Source organism: Enoplosus armatus, chromosome 12, assembly GCF_043641665.1.
Source record: "Enoplosus armatus isolate fEnoArm2 chromosome 12, fEnoArm2.hap1, whole genome shotgun sequence".
Taxonomy (NCBI): domain Eukaryota; kingdom Metazoa; phylum Chordata; class Actinopteri; order Centrarchiformes; family Enoplosidae; genus Enoplosus; species Enoplosus armatus.
In genome coordinates this window covers 10,629,066-10,643,915 of record NC_092191.1, presented here as the reverse complement: position 1 = coordinate 10,643,915, position 14,850 = coordinate 10,629,066, and the positions used below count along the sequence as shown (strand labels likewise).

Sequence of the window (14,850 nt, the reverse complement as noted above, 5' to 3'; positions counted from 1 at the left end):
CCAAAACTAATAGGCAGAATGAGAGGTGTAAAAAAAAAAGTAGGGGACTGGGTCAGATCATCTCTCTCTCTCTCTCTCTCTCTCTCTCTCTCTCTCCAATTACTGACAGACAGTTGAGAATATGAAATGAGACTGAGGAATGAGAAATATTCATATTTTCTCTGAATGGTATTAAACCCTGACAAAGTAAAGGAAAATGGATGGTGGTTTCAATTTTGACAATGTATCAAATGTGACAAGATATTAAACTGATCTCAAAACACAGACTGTCTGTATCATTGCCAAGACAAAATAGGATGTTCTCATCTTGGGTCATAAAAAAAGATTTATTACTAAAAAGACACAAATTGACATTTTCAAAATGGCTGTTCCAATCCCCTCCTTTCATCAAATTATCAGGCAAACAGCATAGCCTGATGTTTACAGCAAGACTCCACTGGCACCGATCCTCAGCCACCAAACCAGAGAAAATAGCAGGCATGACATAACTCAAACTACTTGATCTGCAGTCATCTGCAAACAAAATCCCTTCAAATCCTTGATGACGGCAGGACACTCATCTACCACACACATCCATCAGCACAGAGGTTGCCAGAAGGTCATTGATGGTTCTAATATAACAGACTATCCAGAAGACGATTATCAACAGATATGACCACTGCAAGATACAGATACATACAGTGTCTTGCGGTGTTACTATGCTTGTGTTACATATACAACATTCATTTACTGGATCTTTTTATTAGGGTCGGGTATTATCACTATTTGAATGACAAATATTTTAATTTTAACCTTTCTTTATGCACTCCTTTACTACACATTTATACAACTCATATTTGAGACAGCACGAGTTCTCTCCAAGATCTCATCCATTTTCAGTTAAAGTAATGCACAAAAACCACACACTTGCATCACTGACACCCCATGAGAAATTTGGTCATACAAGCCTTTTCTCGCTTCCGGATATTCTTTTCAATTCTGGGTACCTCGAGCATCCTCAACTGAATCTACCACTTCAAAAACGCACCTCATGAAAAAATCAGGAGGCCTGTCTGACATGTGTCCCTGTGCCCTGATGGCATGCCAACACCAAAGACCAGCATTGATTTTCTGTAACGCGGGGTCGGATTAGCCCTCTGCAGGGATTAGCTGCCTGTGCAAGGCCTCAGGGTTTGCTATAAAACTAATAATTAATTTAAACAGCCAGGCCCATGGAAGGATACACTCACTACATGTTCCCAGCATGAGGGGTTGAGTATGAGTGACGGACTGTCTGGCACTGCGTGCAAGGAGCAGCTGAGTGTATATATAGGCCTACTGTATGTTCAACTTGGCTCTGATGATTAATATCTTTGTAGTTGCGCCCCATGACCACCACTACATATTTATAAAAGTTCATGTTACAGAATAATATGTAGTGTTAATTAGAAGTATGTAACCATTTGGCTTGGTTTAATGACTTAAATTGTCGTAAAGCCTCATCAGTAGCCAATTAAGACTGACAGGGAGGTGTTTAGCTGATAAGCTCAAGCTGACAAGAAGACATGTTCCTACACTAACACCATTCTCAAATCATAACAAAAGGTCATAATGATACCGTATGTACTCAGGAATAGCCATAAATGTCTGCAAAAGACAGCAACCACGCTTTTCCTGGTCAGGCTTTGTGAGATAGATGGATAATCTAATTGCAAATAAAGCCAGCAGTTGTCGGTGATCAACACTGTCACCTAATAATTAATTGATAATTAATTTTCATACAATATTCTGTAATATGCACTCACAATATGCAGAGAAGAAAAATGTATGTGGGAGTTACACTGATACTATAATATAAGACGTGCTGAATGAGAAAACATCTAAATTAATAGGCTATAATGTGTCAAACAAGGCAAAAATGTCTCCACAAATGAAGAAGATCCCCTTTGTGCAAATCACATAACAACTAAATAAAACAGAGTGTGTGTAACTATCACCACCACACCTGAGAAAAAACTATAATGAAAACATTGCACTGCTACTAAATTAGGGCTTGAACCAGCTCCACATTTGTTTTCTTTTGTTTCAAGTCGCCTTCATATTCTGAGCTGATCACACTTGTTTACTGCAAACAAGGACATTCACAGGACATAGTAACGTTTTGATGTGTGAAAACATAAAATCCAGTTAAAAATCTATTTAAACCAATCTCCTTGTGTATCAACAAATACATGTTTACATATTAGCATAGTTAGCGTACACAAGGAAAAATACTCAAACTGTATAATTACAGCTGGAATAAGTCCATAGGCTGAAGGGGCAAGTTAAAGGAGCAAAAACTTTGAAAACAACAATATCTGTGACAATAAATGTGGTATGTTGGTATGATTACCGTATGTGATGAACATATATTATATCTCACACCAGTGATATGGATATGGTTTCTCAAAATGTAGACCAACCCCTGAATCTCTTGCTCTCAGTTTTTTGAAGAATTTATATTTGAAGAATTTATATTTTCTCAACTTCACCATTGTGGAATCCTTTCACCTGTCAACCAAATTAACCAAACAATGAAAACATTATCTCTGTGTCTTCCTGAAGAACAGCAGCTATATATATATATATATATATATATATATATTCCTGTGTGCCGTACAGCCTTAATGCTGTATAGACGCCGTGGCAATGGTCTTGTTTGTTTACAGTAGTATATTTATTTATCCAAATGCCTTAAAATGAATGTGGTGACATTTATTGACATTACGATGCCTATGTACATGTATCAATGTAACACTATCAAATGAAAAGAGGCTTACTTAATCTGTATGAATAAAAATGTCTTAGGACACATATGTGTGTTTTACTTGAAGTGAAACAAAAACAATGAAAACCATCACAAGTTGAAGCATTTCACTGTAGCCCCCTGTTCTCCTCCCCCTCCTCTTACCTAGCTGCCAATAAGGGTTGCCATAGTCAGAGAAGGTGAAGGGATTTCTCCTTCTCCTTCAAAAGACTTTGATCTGACTGACACACAAACGGCCCTCAGATCACAAGTCTACAGACCCTGTTGGGCCTCTCTGCCTGGTGTGCTTGTACATGTACACTTGGTCCCTATGAGGATTCCTTACCCTCCTCCCATTTCCCTTCGTCTTTCCTTTATCCCTTCTTCTTCCTCCTCCTCCTCCTCCTCCTCCTCTGCCTCCTCCTTCTACTCCTCTTCCTCTGCTGTTTGGTGTTTTGAAACATCTGAGTACAGACATGTTCTGAGCTTTGGGGGACCCAGGGGCCCGAGATCCAGACAGAGGGAGAAAATAAAGAAACTCTACAGTGCCCACGGTGCAAAAGCTATCTCACCATTACCACTGGGGAGAAACTCTTAAACATCACCAAACGTCTGGACAGACAGAGAAGATCAGAAGACTGTTTGGTTTGTTGTTCACATAATCATACTGTCAGCTAATGGTGCAGTCGGCAGCTCACAGTGGAGCCACTATGATGGAAGTCAATGCATTTATCCTAATGGATAGACAGTGTTTTGTGAGGGAAAACAGAGAATAAGAATATTGTACTACACAGACTGCTGGCCCCAAAATGGAAGGGTTGTTCCTTGTAGTTTTCCAGCACAGACGTGTCAGCAGCATGGACATGAAACATGCCGTCACTGTTTCTTATCTCAATATGTCCCTGGGTGGAAAAGTGAGGCAACAGCTTACTGATGTCTTGCAGCCTGCCTGACCATTAAAACATATTTCCATGCTGATGGATGTCAGATGTAGCCTAAAAAAAACACCATAGCTTGCCCTTGATTTCTGAGCTTATTCCCAACTACAGTTTTCCAAACTTATTCTTCATGCTTCGCAAATGGAACAAGCAAATGTAGACTATAAACAAGTTCAAATAATAGAGGAAAGGGGAGAACAAGAGTGCAGCCGGGTGAGAGCACAGGGGCTGACCAATATCAAGTTCTTGGGATCGTGGCTTGGAAGGACAGTCAGTGGTTTTTATAAGTGAAAGCTGTGAAAGATGTGAGTAAGTTTATCTGAAATGGAAACAGGAAATGAGTTACAGCTGTGCTGAGAATGTGGCACAGCTGTCCAGGGCCAGAGATGGTTTAAGTGTTCTACAGGAGTGCAGAAAAAAAAAAGTGGACTCACCCACGAAGGCTGTTAGGGGCCTGAAATTGCAGAGCAAGCAAATAAGATGGCCCGTGTGTACTGCAGTTTATCACTTCAAGAGTGGCAAACCATGATTAAACTTGACTCAAATCGTCGAGGTTAAAAGATTATTATATTAGTCCCTCGTCTTCACCAAGATGTAACACCAAATTCCTTTAGTAATCATGAGGCCTTCAAGAGCTGCTATCTCTAATAACAGCTTCCAACTGCATTTTATGGTCATAGGATTTATTCATCTACTGACAACATTTATCATCCAGCCCTCTAAAAAAATCATCCCCTAAAATTCAAAACATGGCAAAAACTGCAATCATCCTCTAAAATCTTGGCACGAATATATCCATGTATCTGTCTTCACTTTTCACCCCTGGGCCCTCTAGGAAAGACTGTGGGAGATTGAAAGCCATGAAGCGACCAAAACTGCCTAGACCATACCAAAGGAAGCTCCTTTGTTCCTCTTCCAAAACAGGCTCCAAACCTTTTTTTCCCCCCTTTTTTCCATTTGGGACCCAGCCGAGGGAAGTAGAAGTATGGCTGCCCCTCTCCATGCTCTGTTCTAATATGTTCCATGCCTTCCAGTTGCTTACATCATCAATCTGGGAGATGGCTAAGTGTGATGGGGTGAACATAAACAGTGCTTGAGTTATGGGCTAAAAGAGACACAGGTTGTGTCTCAAACATAAGTTGGCGCCCTCTTCCCCTTTTTTTTTATGAGAAAACACTCATACAGAGAGGCCCTAATCGCTGGCGGGCATCCTAAATGACTTTGCATGTGTTATGTACTTAAAAACCAGTGCCGCAGAGGGAGAGGACTGAAGAAAAGGAAGAGGCTTTACAATATCAAAATTCACCCACATCATCAACTTCAAGCAGCAAGCATGTTATTGACAGGCGAGTGCCAGTCCTAATCATCTCCCTTTTAATTCTTGCTTAAAAATGCACACCCTCATGTCAAAACCTGAGTACACATTAACACTCCCCAAATCGTCTACTTACTAAACATGTCACTAATGAATTATACATCTGACTTTTTCCCTCTCTCATATTTACATGGTGTTTCGGCAGAATTTGTGTAGTAGTTGTAAAGTATTTAATAAGTGTTTAAATATGTACGAGAGTCAAGATCTTAGAGAGTCCATGCACTGTACAGTAGATGTTTACGCAATATCAAAAGACTCTGCTATGTCTATCAAAATGAGTAAGACATATGGATGGTTTGTTTTTCACTTGCCAAAATAGAAAAGGGAGTATGTCCACTTGGGCCCCATCAGGTCAAATCATAAAGATCCATCACCGGCTTTGCACTCTGCTAAAACGCCAAGGAAACATATTGTAGATTTTAAGACCCTTTTTATTCAGCCAGACTGTGTACTAAAACTAATTGGATTTCTGTCAATGGAAAAAATATATCCCTGAGACAGCTTTGAACTCAATAGCTCTGACTATCCAACTGCACATGAGGGAGTGGGACCTTGCCACATGCCAAGCACCAGGGAGGAAAATTAAATCGGTGGTCAACATAAAATATTAAAATAGCATGGTATCGAATTTTTGAAAAATTATGTCAGGGCTCATTATGGCCAGCAAGGCAGTGAATTAAGCTATATTTAGTGGGTGATAATTGAAATCATAGCTGTAGTCATTACCACTGACAAGTTTCTAAATAATACCCAATAAATCCCCCTCTTTTTAGCAAGGTCCCCATGACAGCTGGCTGTGCTGAAAAATATAAAGTAGAGAAACAGAATCTCTTTTCCTTTCTTTCCTCTCTCCCTTCCTCCCTGCCCCCAAACCCTTCTCTCTTTCTCTCTCTCTTCGAGCCAATAAAATGTCAGCTTTTATTCTCCTCCTCCAAAGTGTTGGCTAGATGTCAGCAGACCCTTCTAAAGCTCTGCCACTGCAAGCTGAAGGCCTGTAAATCTCTGTGTCAGTGGCACGCCATCCGTCTTGGGATATACAATAAAAAATGTGACGCAGTCATAAAAGGAATGGCATCACTGCCCAGTATATATAATGTGAACAAAAGGAACATAAAGATGTTCCATTTCATTCAGAATCCTAACCCACAAGATGGCCTTATACTGAGGAAGAGACGAGGTTGTGGAATGCTCTAGAAAGCTGATGGCAGCTCCTGACAGTGATTAACAGATGGTTCCCCTGCCATCAGCTGGCTTTTGTTGTGTTTAACAGAGAGATAAAGATTTATACTATATATGTTATACTGAGGGTAAAGGAACTGTGCAGCTGATAGTATGGCTGCTCGACTGGCTGAAAGGATATGGATGACAGTATTCTATATATTTATTGTCAACAAAAACCATGAAAAGACCAAACCACCAACAATGAATTAATCCTTCTAACAAGTAGTAAGCCTGATATAGCGTATTCCTCTGTGCCATAGACCTCCATTGTCATCCAAAAAATTAACATCAATGAACCACACTGTTGCACTGGTTGGCATGATCCTTAATTACCATGTACATGGGCACTGCCGTTTATTTTGAATCAATCCCACGTACACTGTCTTCCTGCTTTAAATACTCGATAAATGTGTATTAATCCGCCACTTAAAATAGTCCCTCACAAATGCCCTTATTACTCCTGTTTTATCATGTTTGCTTAAAACTACAGTGGCCAGCTGTTTTAGGAGCCTGTTTTAAAAGTGAAACTATATGTTTCATATGAATGTAGGCCTTTCAGCTGTGGATCGGAACATAACATACTGCTTGTGAATTCTATTTGAGTGGGGTCTCCCTTTAAAACAGACTTAAATACTTTAATTTTCATTGAGAACAAAGACATGACTTCACCAACTGAAGATCAAATTCAGTCTATCCTGTTTATGCATGTAGTTTAGCACGCAGTGTGCTCAAAATGTGTTTTTTATTCATAGTTCAAATGCAAGTACAGTATATATACAGATACAAATCAAACAGTAGATTCTGACAAATACTTGGCATTAGAGCATATGTACCACATTTAATGAGATCCATTGGTAAGGACATGAGGATAAAATATGCAGTTCATCTGCAAACATCATCTGCACTTCAGGCAAATTTAAATTTGAGCAAATTTAGCTTAAGTGAAAATACATTGCTGGACACAGAAAACACAAAAACACAACATGAATGAGGCCACATTATTGCGGTTTGGTTGCAGTTTGTGGGAGAGCTTTCAATCATATACAAATTGTCCATTTTGCCAAAAAAAAGAAAACTGATTTTAGCTGGCTTTCACTTACATTGGAAGATTGTTGTCTTAATTGACTTTATGCAGCGAGAAGTAGACACAACTGAGACTGTCCAAAATGTAATCTCATTTAAATGACTTGAACCATCACGTAGGGTTGGGTCAATGGAGGATGCCATCAGTCACTGACTACTGAGCCCTCTACCATCGTAACATTGCGATTTTAAAGCCGCCCTCCGCCCAGCAACATTGTGATGTTTCATTGCAGACATCATCATATGCCAGTTTGGTAGACATCGTCCAACCCTACCATCACATACAATTTTTATAAATAGAACAAATTGCTCTTTACTCCTTCACTATAGGACTCAGTGACTCAGGCTCTCTGGCACTGTTTTAACTGTCAACAGCGAGAAAAGTGTTTGCAGCAATAACATAAGACAAAATTCTGACATAACCTCAAATTGGAGAGATGGAGGAAGAAGACATGCCATCCCTTAAGCATAACAACCTTAGTTCTGTGTCATCCAATCACTTTCCTGCGAGTAGTACATAATTTAAAAAAAAAAAAAACATCCCTGTGAAAATTAAAACGTTTTTTTTTTACTACAGAATGATACAAAATATCAATGTCCTGGATATGAATATGTTATTTCCTGCCAAACCATGTCCCTCTCATCTGTCTGGTTTAAATCTCTTAGGGCTGTGAGAGCTCTGCATCCTCCTTAATTTATGAGACACAGATCAGGTTATCCAAGAATATCGGCCTAAACAGGCCTGATAGATCGGATATGGAATATATTTCCTCAGCAGAACAGAGTACGCCACTACTATTACCAGACACACACACACTCTACGCTCCCAGTTAAGTGATTTGAGGACTTCATACTGCCAATGTTTCATATCCTCTCCTCCTAACTGACACTTTATCTGCATACCAGCATCTCTGAAGATTGAACACTTAGGCAAGACAATGACGGGCTCTCTTGCCGTTGTCACTTCTTATTCTTGGACCAGCCTCTTACTGGGCTTCCGCCAATAACAGACCCCCCCCTTTCCTCCCCTCACCATCAAACAACCAGAGTCTACCTAGCTTGGATAGGAAAGGAGCACTTGATGTCTGTGACACTCATTTGTCAATTAGCAGGCCCCTTCCCGTGTTGACATACAGCAACTTGAAAGACAGAGCGGTGCCTGTGACGAATTAAGGGAGACAGATGAGTGAGGCATGAGCGGCGGAGTAATACTATAATGTTCTTTAGATATGAATATAAAACGACACAGCTGACAGGCCATACACGGTTTTATTTCATTTCTCAGTGTACCAAGCCTCCCTACTTTGTCTTCTTTGTTCTCTTTTCATCAGACTACTTACATCTCATTTTGACAGCCGGGCGACATTTAGAGCACTTTCGTTTTGAAACGCGAGTTAGCATACTTGATTTGTCATTAAAATGCAAAACGCCTGCCATCACCAACATAGCCTGGGTGAGCACATACCCCCTCAGACACACACAGACACAAGCACACACATACTGTACACACACACACACACACACACACACACACACACGTACACAGGTAGCTGAAGTTCATCTGCAATGCAAAAGTCCAATATGGTCCCCTCTTTCTTAATGGCGGGCTGACTTTCAAATTAAAAGTCTAATGTCAGGAGTTCAACAGCTACACATAATTCTTATGAGTATAAATTCATTATGTGGTCAGACATTTAAAGGCAGCTGCTTTGCTCCAATTTTGTATCCATTTTGCCTTAAATGCACCCCTACTAACTGTAACTGCAACAGTTGAACCACTCCATTGTGGCACTGAGTGAAAAAACAACATAGCCGGATGATATGCAAGCTAATCAAGGCTCACCATTAAAAAACATTATTCATGTTAAATTTGTTTGGTCTGAGAGAAGAAAGAATACACTGCAGGTGGAAGCTAGCAATGATGGAGGAGAGAGTCAAGGTGTTCCAGATTAAATGGTTTCCCTATAAACTGGTGACTCTCTTCTGAATGCATTGTTGCTTGAAATGATTGCAATACAGTTTCAGAGTAAACCTATCTAATTTCTTTTAGAGTCTTACACTTCACAAATCCAGTTCACCGCCAAACTTCTGCTCATTTTACATGTGCATATGAGTGAGTATAAAGTGAATATACAGTACAGGCCGTATAGCCACATGTCTTGCACAAATAACAAATAACAGAGCCAGATCGCCTTTTGACCAGTTTTGGACTTGTAAGACTTTTCACACTTATTTCTCTAATATTTTATTTTATTTTAATATGAATACCTTCATCATAACTTAATTCAATACAACACTATCATGAACTACAGTCACCAAAATGATCATACAGTTGAATCAACACCTCTCTGATACAGTCACAGCAAAAACTGGGAATTGCTGCATTGCAATAGTTTGTACAGGTTTTCCTATTTTGGTATACATTTTAAGAACCATACTTTAATAAAGTTCTGCTGTAGCCGGCATTTATGTAACAGATGAGGTGGTCTGTAAAAATGCAGATCAACGGGAATGACCAACATTATGATCAACTACAGGAAATATTTGACAGTTGTTTTACATGCAATTTTTACTTAACATGTGCAGTAATCAGTATCACATGCGTTGAGAGGACAAGTGATGGGCAGATCTAACTAGCTAAAACAGAACAAGTAAAATAAAGGCTTAACTTTCAGGTTTGGTTTAAGGTTTCACAAACACTGTCATTGCACAAATGTGATTTGTTTATCAAGATGCCATGTCAGATCTGAGAAGAAAGGTTATCACTGTTCTAACAATATTAGGATTATTCCTGTGACTCACAGACATGTGTCCTCCTCAAACCTCATGCGTCCAGGGCGGTAACACTGCATGTAACTGATGCAGGCACCCAAAGTGCACCCCAGTCACAGAGCGGAATCATGTCATGACAGCCCATGCCCACTCACTGCATTGTGTACACACCTGACCTGGAACAAAGTGGACGACACAACATTATCCAAGCCCTTCCTGAGACAGAAATCTCACTGTGAGCCACACTTCTCAACACATTGATGAGACAGGCTGACACTGCAGCACACAGAGGGAGAGGTGTGGGTGTGACATCCCGCTACTATAATTCCATCCTGCCATTACCTGCCCAGCCGGTCACAGTTATGCTCACAGAGACAGATGCACAAACACTGCATGCAGGCAAATACGCACAAGCATACACAAAAACATAAACACATGTGCAACATACACACACACGCCAAAACACACAGCAGGACTCAGTTAGAGGTGATGCCAGTACATTGCTTCTCATTGTGGCTCATTGTCAGGTTGCTGGATGAGTGTTGTCAATTGAGCTGACAGAAATGAGCATATTAGCTACAACAAACTCTGGCAATGTCTCTCTCTCGATTTGAGTCAAGCAACATGAAGAAGTGCATGACGCTGAAGGCAGTCCACTGAGTTTCACTGACATGCACATCTGTTTACACCTGGTTTGCTTGAGCTGACACTGAAACGAGGTCATGGTGTCAATACACAAATGTCTCTACTATCTGACGTTATATGTCAGATAGTAGATTCCTGAATGTTGAAGCTAGGAGATAAATAATATAATAATAAAATATTGTGATATAAGGCTTAATATAATCTGTGATTTTGGATGCTGTAGTAATGTGATGAAGCTCAAATTATGTATTTTCTTGATAATTATGGCTCCATTATAGGGAGCATGATGCATTAGTCATCTTATCAGTATCCGGCCAAAATTGCTTAAGAATACAGTATCAGGAAGAGTATCAAGTTGAAATCAAGATTACTGTATTGCCATACCATAAAATTATCACACTTATTTGATATGTGGATGATTCACTTCTTTACTATAAGAGCAAAAGTGTGCCTTTACATTAATTTTAGCCATAATGCACTACAGTGTGTTTAACTGTGACATTCAATAGCCAATTTTGAATGGATAAAGCCAATATCTAGCTTTCTGTACATTCCTAAAAAATATTTGTCATGATTTAAAACGAACTGTTGTCAGTATGACAGTCCTCTTGGATTGTTTTTCTAACTGGTGGGTTCTCCTAACCAGAAATTATGTTTGAACATGTTATGCCAAATAAATGTTGAATGTTTTGAAACTGAGTTGATTTGTGCTAATTTCCTTAAGTGATCAGAGATAGAGTAGTGTTTAACATTATATCAGGACAGGTACTTGTAAAGCAGTGGGGTTTTTTTACTGAATCTGCACCAAGCATCAAAGGTATAGGTCAACTCCACTAGTGAAAACTACACAAAACACATGGTTATATTGTATGGAAATTAAACAAAATGAAACAAATTTTCTTCACTTATTAAAATAAACAAAGCATGCCTCTGCCTGCTTCACAATCAAATCTTTTTTTAAGATATTTTGTCACAAATATTGTGGTATTTGATTTTGTCCTTACCACTCTATTCAAAGAGCTACACACAAATAGAGCAGCACAAAGACTTCAGTGGCAGAAATATTATTTTTTACAGGAAAAACTTTCCACCATTAAGCTGTGAGTCAGGGGTCTCTTAAGAGCATTCTTATGGGGATCAAAACTACTGAGGGGGTTGCTATGTCTTAGTTAGCATATAACTTTATCACATGTTATTGAATTTCACAGCTCCACCCACCCATGACCTCCCAAAGTTGTCATGTGAGCACCTACAGACACCAATCGCAATAGAGAACAAGTTTAAGAGAGAATAGTGGATATAGGTCTGGAGTGGAAAGGCTTGCGTAACCACACCAGCAGGTCGGTAATGTATACTTTATAGCTATGGATAGAGATACAGGGTTCAGACAGCTTACACTGGGAGTTAGCGTTATCAATAAGGCTCACTTGTGGGAATCACATTTTACGAGCGTCTATCCTCACAACATGTGGAGGCAGTGGATGAACGTATGAAACGTTTACAACAAAGAAGGAAAATTATCTCTCGAGACACATTTTATCTCGCTATACAGGTTTTCAATGGGAACCATTCAAACACACAAATGAAGCACTGTATAACAGATCACTTTGCCCCTAGCAAACCATCAATCAATAGTCCACCGATATGAGCCCCAAATGGTTTGAGTACCACTTCATTACTTCTTCACCGCTTCTCTGTCCATACCACCCTTTGAAGTTTAGTAATGATATCTGACATCTGAGATTAGCCAAACTGAAAATTCATAATGAATTAGTAATATCTGAGTCATACATATTTGATTCTAAACATCAAGTCCTTAATGCGACGAGTTCAAGGACGAGAAACCTAATGCCAACCTTGATCTCCCTGAAACCAACGCACATAAGGTTTGTTTCAGTCAGATTTCATAAAAGCTGTTTGCGACATATAACAAGCTTTCACTTCCTCTGAGGTAATGCCAAGACATCTACTATTCCACTGTCTCAAGTATTTTGTACCATGCACATAGCAGTCATTCTGTGTGTGTTTTTTGGGGGGCAATTACTTCAAAGTCAACCAGTTAACAATGAGTTGACTGCAAGTTAACAATGGCATGAACATCTTGCTCACTGTTAGCTGTTTGATGACACTAATGGAAAATCTCTGGCATTAACTGCATGTGGGTGCAGATAGATTACAGTTAGGCTACCTATGTTAGTCACTGATAGTCACAAGTGGCTGATTACATATGAAACCAAAAGTAGAGTGTGATGTGTATTTAGGTTTAATGACCCAAGGGCAGCCCTCAAACTCAACAATCCTTGTAGTAGTCTGAATAATCGCCCATAGAAGCATATTTACAATGATTGGGACAACCCCTTATGTAAAGGGTAGGGCCATACTAAGCAAAACTATGTGCACACATGAATACAGTAAATATTAGGTCAGTTGGTCATAGGTCGTACATTTCCAGGGACTAATGTTTTTTTTCCAGCAACATATGTTTCAAATTCACAGTTACACACATTGATGATACAAGTTTAAATTAGTGCATTCACAGTGCCTTGCTCACAAGCACTTCAACAGTGGGTTCATTCATTCATTTATCCATTAACCCCCATCAGATTTTTCCAGCTGGTCTGAACACTGGGCGCAAATGACTGATTTTGCAATATGACACAGTGTCAGTCAGTTAAATTGAGGTCTCCACGTCTCCAACACAGACAACTGCCTCAAGACAACAATTTTCAACAAAAAAAAGAATCACCTCTATTCAGACGGCTTCATGGCCTGACAGTCATGAAAAGGGATCAGAAACAAAAGCACCTCATAACCATCATCTCCTTTCTTTTACTTGCCAGATCAACTATGCTAGTCCTGCTGCTGAAATGGCAGCCCCCTCTGAAGCAGCTGCCATGAGGTGTGCCTTCATGTCCTGACAGAGGAATCTTTTCTTCTATCTGCCCCCGAATTAGCATGTCACATTTATCGATCACACCTTTTATCCCGCCGCAGCGTGGCACCAGCCCAGTTCTAAAACTCATTCAGCTCTTTCATGTACTGATGACACTCTGACCACCTATAGACCGAGGGCACACATCCAATTGCACCTGATGTAAAGATGCATGTCACTCAATAACACTGAGACTGGGGGGGCAGAGAGAGAGAGAGAGAGAGAGAGAGAGCATATGCCTCCTTGTGATTACATGTGCATCTGTCATCTACCTGAGCTGATTGAAGCTCAGATCCAGCCTTCTTGCAAAATGGCCATATGTGTCTCCAAGGAAGTCTGGAATGTCCTTACAGTCATGTCCAATGTAGGAAATCTTTAAGAATGAAAAAAAAACAGAGAGATAACTGTGAGACGAGGAGCAATAATACAATAGCATCACTGACATCAGCACAGCAAAATAATATTGTTTCAGGACCTTTGGGACAATAATCATTTGGGAGCAATTTAATTCATTTTGAATGATATAAATGGCTACATAAAGGATATGCTGTGTATAGGAAGCTATATAATGCAGCAGTTAACCTCACAGTGGGGAGGTTTAACACCAAGAAGAGTAGAAGTTTGTAACTGAAGCCATGCTATTAATTTTAAGATGAATAAGCTATTAAGATATAATACTTTTCTTTATGCTTTCCAGTGATCATTATGCCTCCTGCATAATACTTAAACAGTTTTACTTACACCTTCAGTGTACTGAGTGCATACTACCTGCACTACGTACACTTTGTGACATGCTATTGCAGCAGCTTGGAGGCATTATTCTCTCCAGTGAAGCTGCAGGAGGAACTGCATAACTGAAAGTCACGACTGCAACATTAGCTAGTGTGTCACATGACACCGGTGATGTCGAAGAAATACACAAAACACATATATATTTAGCACCGGTAAACACTTAGAAAACAGTGACTGGTATATTAGCGCTTAAATATGCGCAGGGGGGGCAAAGTCCGACAGGAAGTTTCCAAAACAAACTTACTTGAGTCCCATTCAAAGCGACCAGCGACTCGTGTTGTGCCATAACTTCCTCCTGAGGATGACAGCAGCGCAGTGGTTGTGTTTT

General features: G+C 39.8%; 1 protein-coding gene across 1 annotated transcript in view; it reads right to left on the bottom strand.

Annotated features, from left to right (window-relative positions):
- Positions 1-14,850, bottom strand: part of lrmda (leucine rich melanocyte differentiation associated) — a 193,181-nt gene extending 178,331 nt beyond the window's left edge. The window contains exons 1-2 of the mRNA XM_070916592.1: positions 14,767-14,850; positions 14,003-14,103 (exon numbers count right to left, since the gene is read on the bottom strand). Coding sequence (XP_070772693.1) covers positions 14,003-14,103; positions 14,767-14,808 — 143 coding nt within the window. The 5' untranslated portion in view covers positions 14,809-14,850. The remainder of the gene's footprint in view (positions 1-14,002; positions 14,104-14,766) is intronic.